Source organism: Molossus molossus, unplaced genomic scaffold (assembly GCF_014108415.1).
Source record: "Molossus molossus isolate mMolMol1 unplaced genomic scaffold, mMolMol1.p scaffold_m16_p_12, whole genome shotgun sequence".
NCBI classification, from domain to species: Eukaryota; Metazoa; Chordata; class Mammalia; order Chiroptera; family Molossidae; genus Molossus; species Molossus molossus.
The window spans coordinates 67236416-67261202 of NW_023425347.1; the positions used below are offsets into that span (position 1 = coordinate 67236416).

Genomic DNA, 24787 nt, shown 5'->3' on the forward strand with positions numbered 1-24787 from the left:
AAGAACACAAACAGGCCCACAGCAAAACACAGTAATTAAAATGCCAAAAATTAAAGACAAAGGGAGAATTGTAAGAGATAAGCAACAGATTACCTACAAAGGAAACCCCATAAGGCTCTCAGTTGACTTCTCACAAGAAACACTACAGACCAGAAGGGAATGGCATGAAGTAATCAAGGTCATGAAAAACAAGGATCTGAATCCAAGACTACTCTACCCAGCAAGGCTGTCATTCAAAATAGAAGGTCAAATAAAGAGCTTCCCAGTCAAAAAAAAAAAAAAAAAAGGCTAAAGGAATAGATTAGCACCAAATCAGCAATGCAAGAAATGTTAAAAAAAAAAAAAAAACTAGTGTAAGTAGAAGAAATAGGAAAAAATATAATCAAACTAAACAAAAATGGCAATAAATAAGTATATATCAATAATCACCTTAAATGTAAATGGCCTGAATGCTCTCATAAAAAGACACAGAATAGCTGATTAGATAAAAGCATGACTCATCTATATGTTGTTTACAAGAGACCCACCTCTCAACAAAAGACTCACATAGGTTGAAAGTGAAGGGATGGAAAAATATTTTCCAAGCAAACGGAAAGCAAAAGAAGCTGGGGTAGCAATACTCATATCTGATAAAATAGATTTCAAAATGAAGACCATAACTAGAGACAAAGAAGGCCACTACATAATATTGAAAGAATCTATCCAAAAGGAAGATATAACCTTGATAAACATATATGCAGCCAATATAGGAGCACCAAAATATATTAAAAATCTTTTGGAGGACTTCAAAGGAAAAATCGACAGCAATACAATCAGAGCAGGGGACTTCAACACCCCGTTGACACCACTGGATAGATCCTCTAGACAAAAAATTAGCAAGGAAACAGAGACTCTAAATGAAGCACTAGACCAAATAGATTAATAGATATCTACAAAGAATTACACCCCAAAACTAGAGAATTCACATTCTTCTCAAGTGTACATGGGACATTCTCAAAGATAGACCACATGTTAGGACACAAACTAAGAATCTACAAGTTCAAGAAGATTGAAATCATATCAAGCATCTTCTCAGATCACAATGGCATGAAACTAGAAGTTAGTTGCAACAAAAACATGCAAAGACATTTGAACACATGGAGGTTAAATAACATGTTATTAAACAATGAGTGGGTTACTGAGGAGATCAAGGAAGAAATTAAAAACTTCCTGGAAACCAATGAAAATGAACACACAACAACACAAAATCTATGGATGCAGCAAAAGCAGTTCTGAGAGGGAAGTTCATAGCACTACAGGCCTACCTCAAGAAACAAGAAAAATTTCTAATTGACTGTCTACCTCACCACTTAAAGAACTAGAAAGCAAACAAAAAGAAAACCCCAGAGCAAGTAGAAGGAAGGAAATAGTAAAGATCAGAGGAGAAATAAATGACATCGATACCAAAAAGACAATTCAAAGGATCAATGAAACAAAGAGCTTGATTTTCGAAAAGATAAACAAGATTGATGGACCCTTAGCTAGACTCACCAAGAAACAGACAGAGAACCCAAATACACAAAATCAGAAATGAAAGCGGAGAAGTAACAACTGACCCCACAGAAATACAAAAGATCATTAACAGCTACTATGAACAAGTATATGGCAACAAATTTGACAATCTAAGTGAAATGGACAAATTTCTAGAAACACACAGTCTCCCAAAACTGGACCGGGAAGAGATAGAAAACTTGGACAGACCAGTGACAACTAAGGAAATTGAAGAGGTAATCAAGACTCCCAGATGGCTTCACTGGGGACTTTTACCAAACATTCAAAAAAGAACTAACACCCATTCTCCTCAAACTATTTCAAAAAATTCAAGAAGAAGGAAGACTTCCCAACTCGTTTTATGAGGCCAGCATAATTCTAATTCCAAAACCAGACAAATACACTACAAAGAAAGAAAACTACAGGCCAATATCCCTGACGAACATAGACGCCAAAATCCTGAACAAAATACTAGCAAATCGGATTCAGCAATACACCAAAAAAATTATTCACCATGACCAAGTGGGATTCATTCCAGGGATGCAAGGCTGGTACAATATTTGCAAATCAATAAATGTGATACACCACATAAATAAAATGAAGAATAAAAACCACATGATCATATCAATAGATGCTGAAAAAGCATTCGACAAAATCCAGCATCCATTTCTGATAAAAACACACAACAGTGTGGGAATAGAGGGATCATATCTTGACATAATAAAGGCCATATATGAAAGACCTAACAGCCAACATTATACTCAGTGGGCAGAAACTAAAAACATTTCCATTAAGAACAGGAACAAGACAGGGATGTCCACTTTGCCACTATTTTTTAACATTGTACTGGAAGTCTTAGCCACAGCAGTCAGACATGAAGAAAAAGTAAAAGGGATCCAAATTGGAAAGGAGGAAGTGAAACTGTCATTATTTGCAGATGACATGATATTATACATAGAAAACCCTAAAGACTCCATTAAAAATCTACAAGACTTAATAAATGAATTTGGCAAAGTAGCAGAATACAATATTAACATCAAGAAATCGATGGCAGTCTCATACACCAATGATGAACTCACAGAAAGAGAAACTGAAAAAAACAATCCCATTTACCATTGCGGCAAAAAATTGAGATACCTTGGAATAAACTTAACCATAGAAGTAAAGGACCTATTTGCAGAAAACTACAGGACATTGAAAAAAGAAATAGAGGATGATATAAAAGAGTAGAAGCACATACCTTGTTCATGGATTGGAAGAATTAACATTATTAAAATGTCCACATTACCCAAAGCAATCTATAGATTCAATCTAATCCCCATCAATATACCAACGACACATTTCACAGAACTAGAACAAATACTTCAAAAGTTCATATGGAACCAAAAAAGGCCCGGAATAACCACCGCAGTTTTGAAAAAGAAGGACAAAGTAGGTGGGATCACAATACCAGATATCAGGTTATACTAAAAAGTGACTGTAAACAACCTGGTACTGGAACAAGATCGGATATAGAGACCAGTGGAACAGAACAGAGAACCCAGACATGGACTCAAGGCAGTATGCTCAGTTAATATTTGACAAAGGTGGCAAGAGCATACAGTGGAGTAAAGACAGTCTCTTTAATAAATGGTGTTGGGAAAATTAGACAACTACATGCATAAAAATGAAACTAGACCATCAACTTACACCATACACAAAAAGAAACTCAAAATGGATAAAAAACTTAAATGTGACCCGTGAATTCATAAAAATTCTATAAGAAAATGTAGGCAACAAAATTTCAGACATCATACGCAGCAGAATTTTCACTGATACATCACCTAAGGCAACAGAAACAAAGGAAAAAATGAACACATGGGACTACATGAAACTAAAAAACTTCTGCACAGGAAAAGAAACCACCATCAATACGGGACGGCAACCCAATGTATGGGAGAACATCATTGCCAATGATACATCAGATAAGGGGTTAATTTCCAAAATATATAGAGTACTCATATGACTGAACAAAAGGAAGACAAAGAACCCAATTAAAAAATGGGCAGAGGAGCTGAATAGACACCTCTCCAAACAGGACATACAAATGGCCAGGAGACATATGAAGAAATGCTCAACATCACTAATCATCAGAGAGATGCAAATTAAAACAACAATGTGGTATCACCTCACACCTGTCAGAATGGCCATCATCAACAAATCATCAAAGAAGTGTTGGGGAGGGTGTGGAGAAAAGGGAACTCTAGTGCACTGCTGGTGGGAATGCAGACTAGTGCAGCCACTAAGAAAAACAATATGGTGTTACCTCCAAAATTAAAAATTTAACTTCCATTTGACCCAGTGATCCCACTTGTAGCAATATACCCTAAGAAGCCCGATACACCAATCAGAAAGGATATATGTACCCCCATGTTCATAGCAGCCCTGTTTACAATAGGTAAGATCTGGAAACAACCCAAGTGTCCATCAGTAGACGAATGGATAAAAAAGTTGTGGTACATATACACAATGGAGTACCATGCAGCTGTAAGAAAGAAAGATCTCATCTTTTGAGATGACATGGAGGGACCTGGAAAGTATTATCCTAAGTGAAACAAGCCAAGCAGAAAAAGACAAATACCACATGATCTCACTTATATATGGAATATAATGAACATAACAGTCTGAGGAATAGGGTAGACCCAGAAACACGGAAGTAGGGTACAGACTGACAACCCTCAGAAGAGGGGGGGGTGGTTGGGGGTGGGAAGAGATAAACCACAGAACTTATATGCATGTATGCATAACCAATGGACATGGACAATAAAGCCGGGGACAGGGTGGTGGGGAATGGTGAGGAAGGTGTCATTGGGTTGAAAAGGAGAAACTTCTGTAACAAAAATAAAATTAAAAAGAAAAAATTAAAAACTAAATCAGTATCACAGGAAAAATAAATTAAAAAGTGGGCAGAGGATCTAAATAGACACCTCTCCAAACATGATATACATGTGGCCAAGAGACATATAAGAAAATGCTTAGTGTCACTAATAATCAGAGAATTGTAAATGAAAATGAATATGAGGTATCACCTCATACCTGCTAGAATGACCGCCTCAACAAATAATCAAACAACAAGTGCTTATGAGGTGTGGAGAAAGGGAGACTAGTACACTGCTGGTGGAAATGCAGATTGGTACAGCCACTATGGAAAACAATATGGTGTTTCCTCAAAATGTTGAAAATTGATCTGCCATTTGATCCAGTGATTTCACTTCTAGGAATATATCCTAAGAAGCCTGAAATACCATCAGAAAGAATATATGTGCGCCTATGTTCAAAGCAGCACTATTTACAGTTCCTAAGATCTGGAAACAGCCCAAGAGTTGTCCATCAATAGATGAATGGATTAAAAATCTGTGGTACATATACACAATGGAATCCTATGCAGATGTAAGAAAGAAAGATTTCTTATTCTTTGAAATGACATGGAGGGACCTGGAGAGTATTATGTTAAGTGAAATAAGCCCATTAGAGAAAGACAAATTTCACATGATCTCACTTATTTGTGGAATATTATAATGAATATAATAAGCTGATGAGCAAAATAGACCCAGAGTCATAGAAGAAGGGTACAGACTGACAAACCTAAGAAGAAGGGGGTGGGGGGAGGGAAGAGATAAACCAAAGAACTTATTTGCATGTATGCAAAACCAATGGACATAGACAACAATGCTGGGGGGTGGGGAGGATCGGGAGGAGGGTGTCAATGGGGGAAAAGGAGAAACATCTGTAACAAAAATAAATTAATGAAAAATAAAGAAGCTGTTGTACATTTACACATTGGAATACTATGTGGCCCTAAAAAATAAATCTGGACCTGTTACCTTTTGCAACAGCATGGATGGACCTGGAGATTATTATGCTTAGTGAAATAAGCCAGTCAGAGAAAGACAAATACCATAGATCTCACTTATATTTGGAACTAATAAAATAAAGCAATGAACAAAATAGAAATAGAGTCATGGAACAGACTGACAGCTGTCAGAGGGAAGGAAGGGAGGGAACTGGATGAAAGAAGATGAAGGGATTAGCCAAGGAATGTTTGTGTGTAACCCATAGACATGGACATCAGTCTGGTAATGGCCAAAGAAAGGGGTGTGGGGACGAGGGCAGGGAAAATGAGGACATCTTTAATAGTGTAAACAATAAAAATAAAGTTAAAAAAAAGAAATGGACATTTCAAGACTTAAAAAAAAAAGTAATTTATAGCAAAAGTTTTAAAAGAATAATGTTGCTGTTGCTTTAACAGTTCTACATGGAAAACTCTAGTCTGGCATAGCAGCAGTCTAACTAAAGGGCAAAAGATTTTCTAGCAAGGGTGGCTTATATTTCCTCAGGTTATTCATTTTGTTTAAGTATGTATTAGTGCCTTGGCTGGTTTGGCTCAGCAGTTAGAGCATCAGCCTGTGGACCAAAGAGTCACAGGTTTGATTCCAGTTTCAGTCAAGGGCACGTATCTTGATTGTGGTTTTGTCCCTGGCCCTGGTCAGGGTCATATGGGAAGCAACCAATTGATGTGTGTCACGTCAGTGTTTCTCTCTCTCTCTCTCTCTCTCTCCTCTCCCCCCCTTCCTCCTCCTGTATCTGAAGATAAATGGAGGAATATCCTCGAGTGAAGATTTTAAAAAGAAATGTATTAGTTTCCAAATTATAAGGTTTAATTGCTTTTAATTGATGAGATGAAACATCCTATGCCTTAATAATGCATAACTCACTGAATCAATCTGAGAGTCGTAGCAAAGGGGTCTCGACTTTATCATTGGAATAATTGAGAAGTTGGGATAGAGGGAAAGCAGTGCTATAGGGGAAGGAACATTGGACTGAGAATTAGAAGATCATTTATTAGCTGTGCAGCGTTGAACAAGGCACACTCCTCACTAAATCTCAGTATTCTTCTCTATAAAACAGAAATAATAAGTTCTTCTCCCAGGACCACAACATGGTTCAAATTAGGCAACGTACATAAAAATAAACTGTGAAGTATTGTCTAAATATAAACTGTAATGATGATCATGATGATTATCTAAAAACCAAATGTTTAGGATAAGATTGTTTTAATAACTGCATTTTTGAGGGCTTACTATGCTATTATTCTATATATACTATTCTAAGTGCCCTGTATCTCATTTAATCCTAAAACTTATACTTTATTATTATTATTTTTTTAAAATCCTCACCCAAGGATGTTTTTTTCTATGTATCTTCAGACAGAGTAGGAGAAGGAGAGAGGGGGAGAAAGGGAGAGACATAGAAACATCAACATGCGAGGGACACATCAACTGGTTGCCTCCTGCACAACCCCGACCAAGGCTGGGCATGAACTGCAACTGAGGTACGTGCCCTTGACCGGAATCAAACCCCTGACTCATTCTCTAACCGCTGAGCCAAACCAGCCAGGGCCTAAAAACTATTTTAAAGGTAAATATTCATACTTTCTTCACTGAGATTGGAGAACTCAGGCACAGGAGGTTAACTAACTTGCCCAGTGTCATAATAAATATCAAAACCAGATACAAACCTAAGTGTGTGACTCTGGGGTCTGTGTTCCTAATCCCTATGCCATTATGCATCCTGAACCAAGTAAGGAATAAATTAATGAGATAGTTTATATCATCTAGAAAAATATTTTCAATATATAAATGAAGCTCAGTTTTGTACAATGGAAAGACTTTATCATCTCTGATTTCTTCATATTGTCTTTGTAATTCCTATTCCTAGGCCACAGCCAAATGTAGGTAGAATGTACTCTTTAGTTGCATTGCACACTCTGTTTATCCAACAGTCTTTAATTTCACCAGGCACTGGGCCAAGTTCTAAGAAATAAGGCTTGGTCCTTGCCTTTGAGACTACCCTGGCCTCTCATGCAAAAGTCATACAAAAAAGTCAGTAGATATCAGAGTTGGCAAAGATCCCTGCTGGCCTGGGTGACCAAGAGAAACTTTGTAAATAGGAGATAGCAAGTGAACAGAACTTTAAGATAAGATCTTTAGTGGGCTGATAAAGACAGAACATTCTCTAGCAACTGGATGTGAGGAAAAAAGCATTTGGAATGTTCAAGTCATGGCTAGATGGTGGAATGTAGATCACATTAGCTGAAATATGAGATTTATATAGTAAAGTGCTGAGAAAAGGGGGGTTGTATAAAACCTAGAATACCAGGCAAGGAGGCTTGGCTTTGTTCCATATAAAATTTGTTGGACAAAGGAATGGCATTATCATCAAAGTAAGAATAATTACTTACACATTACTCTACAATTTACAAATTCACATTACCTGGCACATCATAGGTGCTCAATAAATGACAGTCCCCTGATCTCTTCTCTTTATGCTCATTATCTTGGTGATCTCATTCAGTCTTGTAGCTTTAAATATTATACATACACATACAGTTACAACTCCAAAGTGTGTATCTCTAACCCAAGCTCTCTCCTTAACTCCAGGCATTTATACCTACAGCTGCCTACTCATCATCTCTACTTTATGTCCAACTGGCATCTCAAATTAAACATAGGCAAAACTGAACTACTGATTTCTACACACCCTGAAACTTGCTCCTCCTATATCTTCCTCATCTCACTGAATGGCAACCTCATTCTGTTTGTGTAGGTTAGAAACCTTGTAATCATCCTTGACTTCTCTTTCTTTCATTTCTCTTTCCAACTTATACGCAAATTCTATTGGTTTTACCTTCAAAATATATCCAGAACCTCCTTCTCACTACCTGTACAAAACTGAGATGGGTAACATTTTTAGGTTGATAAAGGAAGAACATTCTCCAGCAGCTGGGACAACTAAACCCTAGTCCAAGTAACTGTAATCTCTTGTCCAGATTATTGTAATGATGTCCTAACTGGCCATTCTACCTCCATGCATGCCTCACTCCTTTCAGTCTCTTTTTTGAAATAATATTCAAAGTGATTTTTTAAATATAAGGCAGTTCGTGTCACTTTCTCTTCTCAAAACCCTGTAATGGCTCCCCATCTAGTTAAGAGTTTTTGAGGCCCACCCTGATGTGACTCTCTGGCATTTCTCTGACCCCAGTCAATCTTATCCAGTCACTCTGGTATTCCTTGCTATTTTTGAAATACCATGATTTTCCCATCTCCAGGCCTGACACTTAAACTTTCTTCCTCTAGATATCTATATTGTTCTTGTCCTTACTTCCTTCAGGTCTCTGCTCAAATAATGCCTTTGCACTGAAGCCTTTTATGACCAACTCATAAAATAATGGTTTTCCTTTCCTCCTTCCTGCCCCCACTTTCCCCACCCTGTCAGATTGGCAACTCCTATGCCTCTTACCCTGCTGCTTTCTTTTTCTCCACTAAACTGATCACCATATGACATAATAGATATTTATTGATTGTCTACCACCTAGAATGAAAGCTTTTTGAAGGCAGGAACTTATGTGTTCTCTGCTGTATACCTGGCACTTAGAACAGTACCTGGAACTTAATTGAAGCTCAGTAAATGAAGCTCAGTTGAATAAATGAATCAAACAACCTGTGAAGGAATAATAATGCTATCTACCATATGTTGAGTTCCCCACTGTGTATCAGTTAACTACGCTACGCACTTTACAGGTACAGGTATCATCTAATTGAATCCTTATAACAACCCTATGAAATTGGTATTATTTTTACTTTATAGTTGAAAAAATTAAAGGCACAAAGAAGCAGATTTCTAACCGATGTCCAAAATCTATTATACCAGGCAAATATTTTTTTCCATTTTACAGGTACAGAAACTAAAACTGTAAGTTAAGTGTTTTCACCAAGATCATACAGCCAAGAAGTAAAAATTATATAAAGGTGCTGCTTCTTTCTGTTATATCTCACTGGCAGCCTGGAAAGAGGAAATGACATGGGCAAAGACTGAAGCCAGAAGAATAGTCAAGAGATGTTGCAGTACTTAAAATGAGGTTGATAAAAATGCAGCCAAGAAGGGCAAGATTAGAGAAATGCTTCTATGTACTCTATTAACACCTGGACTAAGTATTTTTTACTTTATTTTTATTGTTGACACTATTACAGATGTTTCCTATTTTCCCACCTTTTACCCACCTTCACCCAGCCCCACCCCTGCCCTTGGCCTTCACCGCACTGTTGTCTGTGTCCATGAGCTATGTATATATGTCCTTTGGCTAATCTCTTATGGTTCCATAGCTTCTTCTGTCTCTCTGTGCTTGGAGTCAGAAAGATCTTTGTTCTAACACTGACACTTCTGTTTGTTGAGTTACACCGAGTACCTTCTTTTTCTTTTCTATATTTTAATTACTTAATCTTTCATGTGAGGGTCATGTCAGTGTGTCCTCACAGATATATTGTGATGATAATATCAAAAGTGATCATGAAAACCCTTAGTAAACACCAGAGGGCCATGCCATTTGATTTAGTAATGCTGAGGTGGTTTTGTTTTGTTTTGTTTTGTTCTTCTCCAGTTAGTCACTGTATTTGACCTATCTCTAGCCTTTAAAAAATAAGTTTTCAGATATATTCCTCATTCTTAATATGACCTGCTTTTTGTCACTTGTGTTATAATAGACCCTTCCTTGGAAGAAAGTCCACTATTGATTGCAGTGTCCCTAGGACAAGAAAAATGTGTTCTGAGTATTGGCAGTCATGACAGAGAGACAGCCTGATGATATAATATAAGGAACTAGTTATCAAGTGGACCTTGATCGAGTCACATAACCTCTCTAAACTGGTTCCTTCACCTGAAAAAGGCAGGTAACAATAGCTATATATGTGGTAGTTGTAAGAATTAAGTGAGATGATTTGAGGACAAGCACAGGACATGTAGGTACTCAGGATATGTGATGCTTTAAGAGATGTAGACCCTGTGCTGAGATGGAATAACACAGCTCACCAACTAGATATGCCCCTGGGCAAGGCACTGTGTATAGAATGAAACCACACCATTTCAATTTGTCATACTTTCCTTTAAGGAAGCATATTCTATGCTCCCTCCATGTTATTGTTTCTACAAAGCATAGTGCAGTTTTCTGTTTAGTTTCATAATGATTTGGGTCTGAGCCTTCCATAATGTATGGATCTCTGATATGAAAATTTTCTTTGAAGTTTTGTGTGGATCTCTGATATGAAAGTTTTCTGTGTGGCTAAGTTGGTGAACTCTTCTGTTCTTACAGCCTTTTCTAGCTTTCAGCCATATAGGGAAATTAATTATTACTGTTTCACTCTGTGCCAGACACTTTAAAATATATTATCTCATTTAATCTTTATACTAACCCTGAGGTACAGATAGTAGCCCCACTGACTATTTGAACCTCCAAAGTCTATGCTTTTTATCCTAAACAGAAAATTTTTATATAATGTGTCAAGGGGCCCTCAAGACCACCTCCAGGTTTAATGATTTCCTAGTAGAACTCACAGGTCTGAGCAGGTAGTAATACTCATGGCCATGATTTGTAGCAATAAGATACAAAGCAAAATCAGCATAGAAAAAAGGCACGTGGGCGAAGTCCAGGGGAAACCAGGCATAAGCTTCGAAGGGTCCTTCCTAGTAGAGCACACTGAGTGAGCTTAATTCCACAGCAATGGTTTGAGACAACACGTGAAACATCGCTAAGAAGGGAAGCTTACTAGGGACTCAGTGCCCAGGCTGATTGCGGAAGTGGATACCCTTTGCCTGGCACATACCAAAATTCCATAATCCCAGAAGGAAAGCAGATATTCAGCATAAATTTTGTTGTTTGCACAGTTTAGGCTTAGAAAGCCACTCATCGTTCTGGGCATAGTGGGAATCCTCCCGAAAACTGCGTTCCCAGACTCCAGCCTAAGGCCAACCTTGTAAGCAAGCCTTTTAAAGAATAGCAGTCAGGTCTGCTATGTTAACTCCTGCACAGATTGCCCCCTTGCTTTTTTTTCTTTATTAGTAAGTTTATTAAATATCAGAATGTCTTACAATCAGTAGCATCTTAGATTCAATGTCTACATGGTATTTTAAAACACTGGAGGCAACATTTAAAAATCAGGAAATTACACATATAAACCTACTTTTCTACATTCTCTCTGTCGACTCAGAAGGTCTAGCTCCTTCTGGGTGGCATCACCCCTTGGATTATGGTAGGCAAGGCCCAAGCAGCAGCTGCCCCTTGAACTGGGACTGGCCAGAGTAAGACCCCTCAGTTCTCTGCCATCTCCTCCACCCCATGGTGCTCCTGAACCTTGAGGACATGTCATTTGCCATTTCACGCCCCCTCCCCACCCTTTGCTCTTGACCAAGTTGTCTTTATAGAACAAATTATATTCAGCGGGACCCTATATGCAGGGTGACAGCACCTGCAGGATTGGTGTCAGTTGTGCTTTTTAGACATCCTGGACTTAGACAGTTAAAACAAATCCCATTAACCATTAAGGTCTCTCTTAGAAAGCCAGGTGACTGCCTCGGGTTTCTGTATTAACTCTTTTTTTTTTTTTAAGCTGGCCCAAGGCATCAGTTCAAGTACAGCACAATTCTGGCCAAGTCAAACTGACCTGAATGCCTTCCAGGACTGAGGCAGTGTCACGATGTCAGGGTACACACAAAAAATACAATTCCAGAGGGCACACATGATATCCCTGGAAACAAAGTTTCCAGTTGTTAGAGCACCTCAAGTAGGACATATGTTAGGCAGGCTCTCTGCGGTACCTTCACCCTTGGATTCTCATTTTGTTCAAATAATTTAGTTCAGCCCTTGGCTTCAGAGGGACTGCCTAAGGAGGTCAGTCTCAGTTTTTGCTTATCCATGACACTAGTCCATTAATTTCATGAGAGTAGATGATATCTAGAGGTGTTCTATATAGAAGTATAGGAGCTGAGGCTGTCTCATAGTCACTACTGTCAAGTGTGATTGAAGACTCAGCAATCAGTTTGAATTCAAAGCATTCACAGCAGCTTGGAAGGGCAGCATGGAGAGTTTTCCTTCATGAAGAAGTGAAAGTTTTCAGGACCAGGTTTGAAAAGTAAAGATCTTTAAAGTCTTCCTTCTTCCCCTGCACCTCCCCAGGTGCCAGAATTCTGTTTCGTTTGTATTGTTTTTGCCCTTTGTTACAAAATCAGGAGGTCCTATTTAGCAATCATAACTTTACTTTTTTGGTTGTTGTTCCCTATTCCCATCCAGACCTTTTTTTCTGGAAAGATTTTATTTTTAGAAGGGACAAAATACAACTTAAACAGAAAGACACATCATGTTTAGGAATAGGTTGGGACAAAAGTTTGAATTATAAAAAAATTTTCAAAATGATTTTACCTAACCTCCCACCCCTTTCCTCTTGTTCATTTATACAGTGAGTGGCCTAGAAAAGATTAATTCCTTTTTGAGAACAGCAGTATTTAATAATCCAACTGTTTTTCTAAGGTGTGTACCAGGAGAAAGGTAAGAGAAGTAGAGTCAAACTATTTATTAGTTCATTGTTGCAAACTGCAACTAATCTAGGAAGTCGAACACAAGTCAACAACAGTGAGACATCCTTGTGATGTGCCCTCCCTTGACTTACAGTTTTTGGGAGGAATCACAAGTTAAGAAGGCAGTCAATTTCTGTATCAAATATAAGCTAATTAGCAGCTTGATTTTAGATGGACCCATCAAAAGGACAAATTTTTTTCCTGTGGGCTTTTTTATGTGACCCAGATGGTGCAGATAGCATCCATGCATGATGTTTTCACAGTTTCAGGCCCCACAGGGATATGTCCTAAATCTGCATTGGTCCCAGATTCAAAGTCCTGTTCATGCATTTGTGCTGTTCATGAATTTGTACTAGCTTTCAGTTCAGCACAGCACATTCTGATGCTGAAACAGCTTATAGCAGACAATATCAGGTTTTAGTTTAGAGTCAGGTCCAGAAAGTTAGGATCTGTGGAGTTAGGATTTCAAAAAAGGCAGCAACTTTTCTTCAGCAGAGGAACAGTCTAGATGCTGCAAGGCCAGACAGCTGTGTTCTAAGTTGAATTGACAAGCAAGGTTTTTCTAACTCTTTTGGTGTTCAAATTTATGTACTCAAAAATATACATGACACTGGAAAATCATCAGCCCCTAAAAATCAGCCATTGGATTTTATAAGATCTTATTAACAAACTAAACATTGCTTCTTAAAATCCCCAAAATGGCCCTGGCTGATTTGGCTCAGCAGTTAGAGTGTTGGCCCACAGACCAAAGAGTCTAGGGTTCAACTCCAGTCAAGGGCACCTCAGTTGCGGTTCAGACCCCAGCCATAGTCAGGGTCATGCGGGAGGCAACCAATCGATATATATCTCTCACATCAGTGTTTCTCTCTCACTCTCTCTCTGTCTCCCTCCCACTCTATCTGAAGATAAATGGAAAAATGTCCTCAGGTGAGGATTTAAAAAAATAAAAATCCCCAATGTGTATATCAAGAGATGGCCTCTTTTTTCCATGTTGTCCCCCTTTTTCCAGAGGCTCCAGTAAGGAAAAACCATTAGTTTTGGAGACTTGTTCTGTTTCCAGTACTCATAGAGTTTAAATTCTAAAATATTCATCAGATGCAAAAAGCAAGGAAATTGTATTCTAACATTTTTTCTTTGCAGCTTTCCTTTGTTGGGATGATTCCTCTAGCATTTATGAAATTAAAAGCATATAATATTTTATATCAATTGTTACTACATATCCAGATGTAACAAACATAATCATTATTTTAAATGAAAACAAAATCATTATTTTAAAAAATTCCTTCCCACCTTTTTTTTACCCTCATTGCAGATTTTCTCAAACACCTAGCAGTACATTTATAAGGTTAATATTAACGTTACTAGGGCAAAGATGACTGCTGGAATGCAAGAGAAGTCAGGAGGGAGTAGTACTTGGCCACTGCAGCAGAGGTGACAACACCTAAGCTAAAAAAAGGCTGAAATGTTTTTCTCCCTTTTTTCCCCTTTGGTTTATTTAAAATTGTGCTCTAACTCTGGGACTGATTTATTTTATTTTTTTTAATTTCACTTGACAGAGAGAACAGCACAACCTTTAACATTAGTGTCCCATCCAAAGCACACTTTTGGGAATGTTGGGATCTTTTGTCTTGCCACCTGAAAGAGAACAAAAACCAAAGGCATTACAAGGCTAACCTTTCCCCCTCACTGTAGCCAATACAGCCAAAAGCAGTCAGGAGAGCCAGCAGGCAGCTCTCCTGAAATTGGATATATCATTTTTAAATTCCATAGGTAACTTTTACCTCTCACAACAGACATCAGCTGAGATACTGTTTCATGCCATGGATGAATAATTCCATATTCATCCAAGCATCAGGCTTTCATCATTCCCTGCTCCTTTCTTCTTTCTTTTCCCAGATAATATTTTCACCATATTTTGATGAGTCAGATCAAGTTGTTCTTTTCATTCCCACTTCTGACACCAACTGTGTGGGGTTAGGTTCCCAAGACCACTCCAAGGTTTGGTGATTCCCTAGAAAAACTTTGCCTCTGCTGAAGAAAAGTTGCTGCCTTCTTTTGAAATCCTAACTCTACAGACTCGGCATATAGTAATACTCACAGCTATTACTTATTACAGCAAAGGGATACAACACAAAATTAGCACAGAGAAAAGGCACTTGGGGTGAAGACCATGGGAAACCAACCACAAGCTTCTAAGAGTCCTCTCCCAGTAGAATCACACAGAATGAGCTTCCCCTAGCAATGAGTTGAGACAACACATGCAAAATATTGCCAAGCAAGGAAGCTTATTAGGGACGTGGTACCCAAGATTTTTATTGGAGGCTGATCACATAGGTACCCTTTGCCTGGCACATACCAAAATTCCAGAATCCCAGAAGGAAAGCAAATGTTCAGCATAAACTTTGTTGTTTGCACTACTTAGGCTTAGTGATCCACTTTTACCAGTTCTGGGAATGGTGAACCCACCCCCAAAACCCAAGTTCCCAGATACCAGCCAAGGGCCAACCTTGTGAGCAAGCCTTTCAAAATAATAACTGTTAGACCTGCAATGTTGACTCTTTTCTGCACATATAATTTTATTTTGTAAGATATTCACATCTTAAGTTCACTTCTGGGATTTATTACTGGATATGTAAGTGGAACTCTGTAAACTGGGATACATCTAAGCATTTGATTTTGCCTCTCACCTTCACTCAGAACTTAGTCCTGTAACAAAAGGTAAGTGGAGCTTCAGAAAAATACTAATAAACACCAGTTAACCCTGTATTTTCAACAGAGATTTTAAAGAGAACCTGAGGGAAACACAATCCCTGCATATGGCCATCTCTTATTTTCCAGGGTGCCTGCATCTTCTATGTAAATTTGCCCCCAAATCTGCAGTGGCCTGCTCAGAGCCCCTGTAGTTGTCTTTGAGGGTGTAGCCACTTTTCCTCACAAAGGGGAGGATACTTTCTCAACCCGGCTACTTAAAATAAAGGGAAGTTGTTGGTATTTATTTTTCTTTGCTTGTCTTATAAGCAAATATAAATCAACACTGTAAGGATGATTTATTTAACACTGCCTGTTCTTTCCAGTCACATTTCAGAGGCACTGTAGCGTGGAATGAAATGGACCTGGCTGTGAATTCTGGATTAGCTCTTCATTGAGTGATCTTAGAGAGATTATTTAATCTCTTGGTAAAATGGAAGTAACAATACCTACTTCAAAGGCTTGTGAGCATTAAATGAAAGAAGGAATGTAAAATGTTTAGTATATACAGCATTTAACACAGTAAGAATTTAATAGTGGTAACTAGTATGATGGTAATGGTGATTATTTCTCTCCCTATCCCCACTTCTTCCTTCCTATCATCATCATTATTATTGTTTGTTTGTTTCCAGAAGACAAAGAATCTTTGTTCAATATTAACTGTTTAGAAATGACCAGCTTTCAAGTAAGGATATCAAGCAGTGTGCTTTACGTGCCTAAAAACAAAAGGTTGAGAGTGGTTTTCAACTAGAAATATTTAGAGTTTAATATTTAAAGTTTGTAGCAACTTGGAGGTCAGTAAAGCTTCACAGAAGAAACAGAGTTTGACAGGTTTTTTTTGTTTTGTTTTGTTTTTTTTTTTTAGAGAGAGAGAAAGGGAGAGAGAGATATAAACCCGTGAGAGAGAAACATCAATTGGCTGCCTTCTGCACGCCCCTACTGGGGATCAAGCCCACAACCCAAGCATGTGCCTTGACTGGGAATTGAACCTGGACCTCTTGGTCCATGGGACAACGCTCAATCCACTGAGCCACACCAGGTGAGCTGAACAAGTTTTTTGTTTTTGTTTTTTTTAAGGACTAGTGAACTACTACTTGGAAATAAAAAGGAATGATCTCTTGATACATGAAACAACTTGGATGGATCAATCTCAAGGGCATTATGTTGAGTGAAAAGCAATCTCAGAAGGTTACACACTATATGATTTCATTTATATAACATTCTCGAATTGACAAAATTATAAAGATGGAAAACAAATTAGCAGTTACTGGGGATTGAGGGTGTGGTTGTAGGGGGTGAGTGTGACTCTAAATTGTATGGTTTTATTCTATATCTTGATTGTGGTGGGGGTTACACAAATCTGCACAAGATAAAATTGCATATAAATATTCACAGACATCCACTCAAGTAAATACATATAAAACCTGATGAATGTGAATAAGGCCTGTAGTTTAGTTAACAGTATCATGCTAGTATCATTTTCTTGGTTTGATATTATGCTATAGTTATATTTAAAAGAATGGCCATTTGTCAGGCAGAAGTATGAACTAAACCATAGGAATATAAGCCAGCATATGTCTTGGGAATTGCACAGTTTGCTATGATGGAATTTAGGGTGTAAAGTCAGGAATGGAGGGAAATTAGAGGAGTTGAAAAAATAACGGAAGGACTTTTTATGCATTTATCCAGTGATTTTCAACCTTTTTCATCTCATGACACACATAAACTAATCACTAAAATTCTGCAACACACAAACATTTTTTTTTTGCTAATATGACCAAAAAAATAGGTATAATTTTTATTCATTTTTACTGGATAGCTATTGTTGTATTGGCTGTTGTCATTTTTTTATTTGACAATCTAAGGGAAAAGAGGTCAGTGCCCCTGACTAAATAGTCAGGTATTATGTTTTAAAAATTCTTACGTTACACCAGTTGAAAAATTGCTGCATTAATCCCACAAATATTACTTGAGCACCTGTTATGCTCAAGACATTGGCGATAGATACAATAGTGAATAGGCTAGACAAAATTCTTGCCCTCACAAAACCAATTCTAGCAGAAGTTTAAACTAGTTAAAGTAGGTATTTCCTTGTAGTAAAAATGAGAAAGTTAGGCTTGGAACTGCCAAATAGCTAACGGAAATTGGCATAGTTAATAAGTTGCGGACCAGTGGCTCCACTTAGGTCTTTTGATTCCACATTTCTGCCTTTTCCCTACTGTCTCAAACTTGTTAATTATTTTTATCAGGAAGGATTAGAATAGGGACACCCTAGAAAAGGGGGACCAAATAGAACTGTTACAGTAGACAAGACGTAAGCTGTGAAAATCTAAGATGGCAGTGATGTGATTCAAGAGAAGGCAGCAAAATCAGGAGGAAGGAAGACTCAGTGGGATTTGATGATTTCTAGCTATGTCAGGGTAGGGAGGGTAGGAACAAGGAGTGGTCAGAGGTGACTTAGAGGTTCCCAACCTGAATGACTGGAGAGATCATAGTTCATGTGTAGAAATCAAGGAAGACAGATGAGGAATTAGATTCACTTGGGAATTTGTTGAGACTAAGATGCCAGGAGAAATCTAGGTGGTGCTTTCTAGCAGGGGATAAAGAAATGTCAACTGTGAGAGTGGCCAGCACCAGAAAATGCCCCTGGAAGTGACTGATTTGAAGGAGATGATGGAGAGACAGTATAGCCTAGTAGTTGAAAGATTGAGTTCTGGAGTCACAGACTGAATCTCAATTCTGCCACATTTCCTAGCTCTTTGATCTTGGGTAAATGACTTAGCCTCTACGTAGTTCAGTTTCCTCATCTATAAGATAAGGATAATGATAGTACGTACTTCACGGGCTGTTGTAAAATGAAATGAAGTAATACTTATAAAGCACTAGCACATAGCAAATGCTCAGTATATTTAAGCTATTATGATGAAGTTGATGGCAGGAATAGGAAAGGATCTTGCTACAGAGGTATCAAGAGAAAGGTGGTGTTATATGTAAGAAAACCCATTATTGTATACCCCTGACCAGATTGAAGGAATATACAAAGGAGTTTTTAAAATATATGTGAGCCCTGGCCAGTTTAGCTCAGCAGTTAGAGCATCAGCCCATGGACCAAAGGGGCAAGGGTTTGATTCCTGGTCAAGGGCATATACCTGGGTTGCAGGTTCGATTCCCAGCTCTAGTCAGAGTTGTGCAGGAGGCAGCCAATTGATGTGTCTCTCTCACATTGATGTTTCTCTCTATCTCTTTCTCTCGCTCCTTCTCCTTCTTCTCCCCATCCCCCTCCCTCCCTTCCACTTTATCTAAAAATCAGTGGAAAAAATATTCTCAGATGAGGATTAACAAAAAATATATAATAATAAAAAATAAAATATGTTTGAGGTGATTACAGCCATTTCATGGAAGCTGAGTGGAATTCAGAGTCTTTTTTTTTTATTTTATTTTTTTATCCTCACCCTAGGACATTTTTCCATTTTTTGTACAGATAGAATGGGAGGGAGAGAGAGGAAGGGAGAGAGATTGAGAAACATCGACGTGAAGGGACACATCGAGTGGCTGCCACCCGCACGACCAACCAGGGCCGGGGACAAACCGCAACCGAAGTACGTGCCCTTAGCGGGAACCGAACCCGGGTCTCTCTGTACCGCAGGCCGACGCTCTAACCGCTGAGCCAAACTGGCCAGGGCGGAATTCAGAGTCTTAATAAAATCTGCCTCTGCCCCTCATTCTAACTTATTTAAGAAGAACTTAGTGTGGTAGGGATTAATGAATAAAGACATTAAGTTTTGTGCTTATTAAATCTAGAGTCAAGTATATTAGTTCTCAGAAAGATAGATATTATCCCCATTTTACAGATGAGGACACAGCTTAGGAGAGCTTAAATTTTCAAGGTTGCACAATAAGTATCAATACCAGTATTTGATTCCCAAACCCCATACCATGCTGAACATAAGATAGAGTGACTGTTACTGATTATGTATAGGTATGTTGATGTGTTTAAACCTTTATGAACTTATTTATTTTTCCCCAGAACTTAATTTTTATAAGGTGTTTATAAAGCACTGTACTATTCAAAATGCTGTGTCAGAAATCAAGTAAACTTTTGAAGGCCATACGTTCAATCCAATCTGACTTCATTCAGCCATAAATAAGAAATCATTAGTTCCGTGCTCCGTATGCCAGTTGCTTCTGCAGACAAGCTTTGCTCACTTAAAGTCTGTATCATAACCCACTGTAAACACTAATAACTGCAAACGTATATATGTGCAATTCACCTTTTTTAGGCACTCTGTAATTCTCAAAGCCAGTGCTGGGGTTAGTTCCAGGGTGCGTTAGCACATGTAACAACATGCCAACCCCACCCCACCCCCCACCCAGGCTCACTGCATTGCCAGCCCCAGCCCACTTCCCTCAGACCACACCCTGCTCTTCACCCAGAACTAGGACCTCAAGGCCTTAGGTTTAATATCTGACTGAATCCCAAATATGAAGATTCTTTTGACATTTCCAAATTTGTTTCACTTTCCTTCCTCTAATTGGCTGTATGTAAGAGCCTTATATAAACAAGTCTTCCTCATGCATGGATATTAGACTATGAGAACTAGAAAAGACCCCTATGTTATAGATTCAAAAAACTAGGGTGCAAAGAAGGAAAGTAACTTGACCAAGCCTAGGAAAATCAGAAGACACCAGAAGTAGCCCTGGCCTGTTTGATCAGTGGTTAGAGCGTTGGTCCTCGGACCAAAGAGTTGTGGGTTTGATTCTGGTCAAAGGTATGTACCTCGGTTCATTTTGGTCCCCAGCCCTGGTTGGGGTTGTGTAGAAGGCAGCCAATCAATATGTTTCTCTCTTTCTCTCCCTCTCTCCCTCCTTCCCTCCCTCCCACTCTATCTGAAATCAGTGGAAAAATATCCTCCGGTAAGGATTAAAAAAAAAGACACCAGAAGTAGAAATGCTTGGGCCAAATTTACAATAGTCACAAAATGAAAAGATATACATTTTGCAAACAAAACAAAAAGAATTGTACACATCAAATCTGAAAGTTATTTGAGATTATGTCTAATTCATGAGTACAGTGCCTAGTAAGCACTGCACAGTACATAGTAAGCAACTAATATCGGTTTATTGTTTGTGAAAGTGTCAGTAAAATGGTTGGATTGTAGGAAAGAATTGTGCTTATTGGAGTGGGACCCAGAGAAAAGGAATGTGGAGCTGATTGAGACCCTAGGACTGAGTTAGGTGTTTACCTTCCTCGTGCTCCCCCGCTGCCTCCTTCCCTGTTGTAGCCTTTTACTGTTCTGAATTTCAATGGGTCAATTTCCTGTCTGCATCCAGCCCTAGACTCTGTACTCCTTGAGGGCAGAGATAGTACCTGTTACTGTTGTATCCCAGTGTCTGCCACAGTTTCTGACATCATCGTACACATTCAGGAAATACTTGTTTAGTAAATAAATGAGAAAAAAAAATTCCTATTCATTTATGCATTCACAGTTTTTGTTTGGTTTTGGCTTTTGTATTTTCCATCTCACCAGGCAGAAACTCATGGTATCTTCATAGCTTGAGGATAGGCGAGAGAGAGACCACATTATAGTGACATTCACCCTCATTCCTGGTTTCCCACCTTCCCTCCCACCCCCCACACCATAGTCATGGAAGAAAACTCCAAAATATGTGTGAGGGGGAATGGAGTCTGGAATTTGAGCTCTAGAAGTCACCCCTCTGGTTAAAATTTTCAGTTTTTTTTTTTTTAACAACCAGTTGGTTGTCAGCCTCTCATGTTGACATCTCCCACAGGACATTCTCAGAGAGAGGTGATACAGTGGGAAGGGGACTAAGGTGAGAGTCAGGCACCCTTGGGCAGAATTTTTATTCAACAAGCATTTATTAAGAGTATATAATGTACCAGGTTCTTTGCTAGAAGCTAGAAATATAGAAGCAGGAAACACACAGCTCCTGTCTTTAAGTTGCTCAAAAGTGACTTGTCCAACCAAGATCACACAAGTAGTCCAAAGAAGAATGCTAGGGTTAGGGCCAGGTTTGCAATCTCCCACAGTGTGTGTGTTCCCTTTTACTCCTGTACTCTGAGCCCTGATCCTCTGTGGATGTGGGGACCGAAGTAATAGAAAATGAGCATGCAGAAAAGTCTGGTCAGTTAAACTACGTATCTCCAGCCATCTTTAAGTACCACTTCCTTAGCATCTTCTTTCCTAAATACTTGTTTCTCATCATGGTACTTTTCCTCAAATCGAGGACAGAGTTTGGGAGTTTCCGGTATAAGTTTGGTATTGTATAGGTGCCTGCAGGGTGAGCCTTCAAAGAAAACACCTGCTCTGTTCATGATTCTTGCCTTCCAGTTTCATAAGCTTTTGGGCAGATGAAATGTAATATGAAAACAGCTCAGAAAGAGCCTTGGTAACATTTAAGATATTGAACGTGCTGCATCTGGTAACTAGAAAATTTAATGATCTCCTGCTGTTTTGGTAATTGGATAAGTAAATACATCAGAATAAATCACACCGGCAAGTCTTTTGTATGTTGTTAGGGACTCAACTCTTTTAACTCCTGTTCAAAGCTCCAGCTCTTGAGTGGTGTTTGCGTGCAGAGTTACGCACACACCAGCTCTGTGGCCCTGCTTGAGTATTAAAATGCATTCAAAGTGCTCACTTTCTCCCTAGCCACTCTGCCTGAAGAGCACCTCGAGCATGCCACTCCAGATCTCTCTGAAGCCAGGGAGTTTAAATTTAATAAGACATTCAAGCCCTTCATTATCTGTCTCCAAACTGTCTTTTCAGCCTTGTCTTCCATTATGGGTGTGCTATGAGCCTTGCCAGAAATACCACCCATTTACAAATTGGGAAAATGAAGCCAAAGCAAAAGGGGTCTATCCTGTTGCCCTAAGGAACCATTAAAGAATTTTAAGTAGGAGAGAGAGAGGATCAGATATTTTGTTCAACTCTTGAGTGGCAGTGTGAAGGAGAGACTCAGAGAAATGGTCTATTTAGAGCCTATTGGGTAATGTTGAGTAATGTTGTTACCAGCTTACAGATGACAAATTTGGGTGTTCCGGAGGTTAAATGACTTGCCCAAGAGCACATATGCAGAACTGGAATCAAAACCCACCAGTGCTCTTTCTTACTGCCTCCTAATTAGACTTAACCCTTGCCTAGTGATGAAGCTCCGGGCAAACAATACTCAGGGTTTCTCAAGTTGTAAGCTGAAGTTGCAGTTCCAAAACTAACCACATTGTGGACCAGTCTTTTATCAGTGGCATCCAAGGAACTTTTAAACAAGAATCTGGCAGCCTTCCATGATACCCACCTCTGAAAGGGAGGCATGTCCCATAGATTAGTACTTCCCAGACTTTTTCATATCACTGCACCCATTGAAAATATTTGTGTGCCTCACTGGGGTAACCATACTAGGTTGCTCAGGGTCAGAGACAACCCAGCCCTGAGTTTCTGGCTGCCCTGAGGGCTGAGGAGGTCAGCATGTTTCCACACTGCAGAATCCTCATTCATAAAGTTGCCTATACTCTATTTATTGAGCCTTCGGGGACAGTGACTTGCAAACTACTCTGTAAAGCAGGACTTCATTTTATTTACTTGAAATCATGTCTTCCAGAGCCCAACAGGAACTAATCTTAGAAACTGGCTTCCCAGGATGAGGAGACATGCCTGTTTGCATTCTTTTTTATTTTCCCTCTACAGACTTGGATCTCTTTCTATATCTAGACTAAAGAGGCTTTCCCCTTCCTATCCCTACCTACCCTCTTGTTAGACGCCCCACCATTCCCTCTGGACCTTCTCCACCAGCTTTGTTGTTTAATTGACCAAAAATAAACATTATACAACCATTGTTATATAGTGACCAAAGTCACCGTCAGGGAGAGGGCAAGGAGAGGGTCACATCTACTTTTTTGGTGTTTAGGGTCTCCCTGACAGTGTGCCAAGTGCGAGGTCATTTGGACATTAGTAATACTTTACAGTTGGTGTCTTCATTAAACAGCCTTCTAAAGGCACAAGCTGCAAATGAAGACTCCAGATTTGGTCCCAGATCTGCCATGAATGCTCAGTAACTTTGGGTAAATTCCTCTACTGACTGAGCTCTTCTGTCCCCATCTGTTACAGAGATGACCTCTAAAGACCCCTCCAGCTCTAACGGTCACAAGGTCTATGATAATTGAGGAGCTAGTTGAGTGAAATGTGCCCTGATGTCTAAGGTAGTAATATACTCTGTTATGGGGAGATATGTGCTTCAGTTAAATGAAGGGAATCATCCTTTCAAGCAGGAGACTTAGAATAAGTAGTCCAGTATATGACTATGATACTAAAATTATCTAGTGTGGTGGTTAGGAACACTTTAGAGCCCTAAATGGGTAGCTCATTTGGTCAGAACGTCATCCTGATTTGCCAAGGTTGTAGCTATCACCAGTCAGGGCACATGCAAGAAACAACCAATGAGTGCATAAATAAGTGGAACAACAAATCAGTATTTCTCTTTCCCTCCCTCCCTTATCCTTCCTCCTTCCTCTTTTCTTTCTCTCTCTCTCTCTAAAATCAATAAATAAATTGAAAAGAACACTTTGGAGCCAGTTTTAAATCCTTGCTCTGCCACTTCCTGCCTGTGCAACCTTAGGTTATATAAGCTTGCTGAGCTTCTGTTCCTCATTTTTTTAAAGTGAAGGTAGTAGTACCTCTCTCATAAGGTTGTGTAGTGCTTACAAAGCCCTTAGAACAGTTAGCACCTAGGAAACTCCAATGAATGTTAACTTCTGTTATTATTACAATGTGATAAAACAAAGAATAGATAGGGCAGCCTACAAGATACAGTTTTCCATCCTTTGGTCACCTTAGTCTTCTCTTCCCTCTTCTTCCCTTAACTTTTCATTCATTCTGCCTTCTTCCCACCTAAACAAACAAACAAACAAAAAAATCATGGAAAGACAATGTGCTATAGACACCCTCCCTATGCTTTGCAGCTACAGAAGCCCACCCAACCTCACTCTCTAGAACCCCAGTTATTCTACCACAGTTTAGTAATGGAGCATCATCACTGTCTCCAGGAAACCCTC

General features: G+C 39.0%; 1 protein-coding gene across 6 annotated transcripts in view; it reads left to right on the forward strand.

Annotated features, from left to right (window-relative positions):
* The window catches only part of FAF1 (Fas associated factor 1), a 447925-nt gene that overhangs the window by 413380 nt on the left and 9758 nt on the right, over positions 1–24787 (forward strand). Inside the window, exon 20 of one of the 6 annotated variants that reach the window (XM_036255372.1) lies at positions 12856–12943. The exons of 3 other annotated variants lie outside the window; for them this stretch is intronic. In XM_036255372.1, coding sequence (XP_036111265.1) covers positions 12856–12943 — 88 coding nt within the window. Of the gene's footprint in view, positions 1–9304; positions 9341–12855; positions 12944–16797; positions 16819–24787 lie in introns of those variants that run through there. 2 more of the 6 variants (XM_036255375.1, XM_036255374.1) reach the window with 2 other exon arrangements.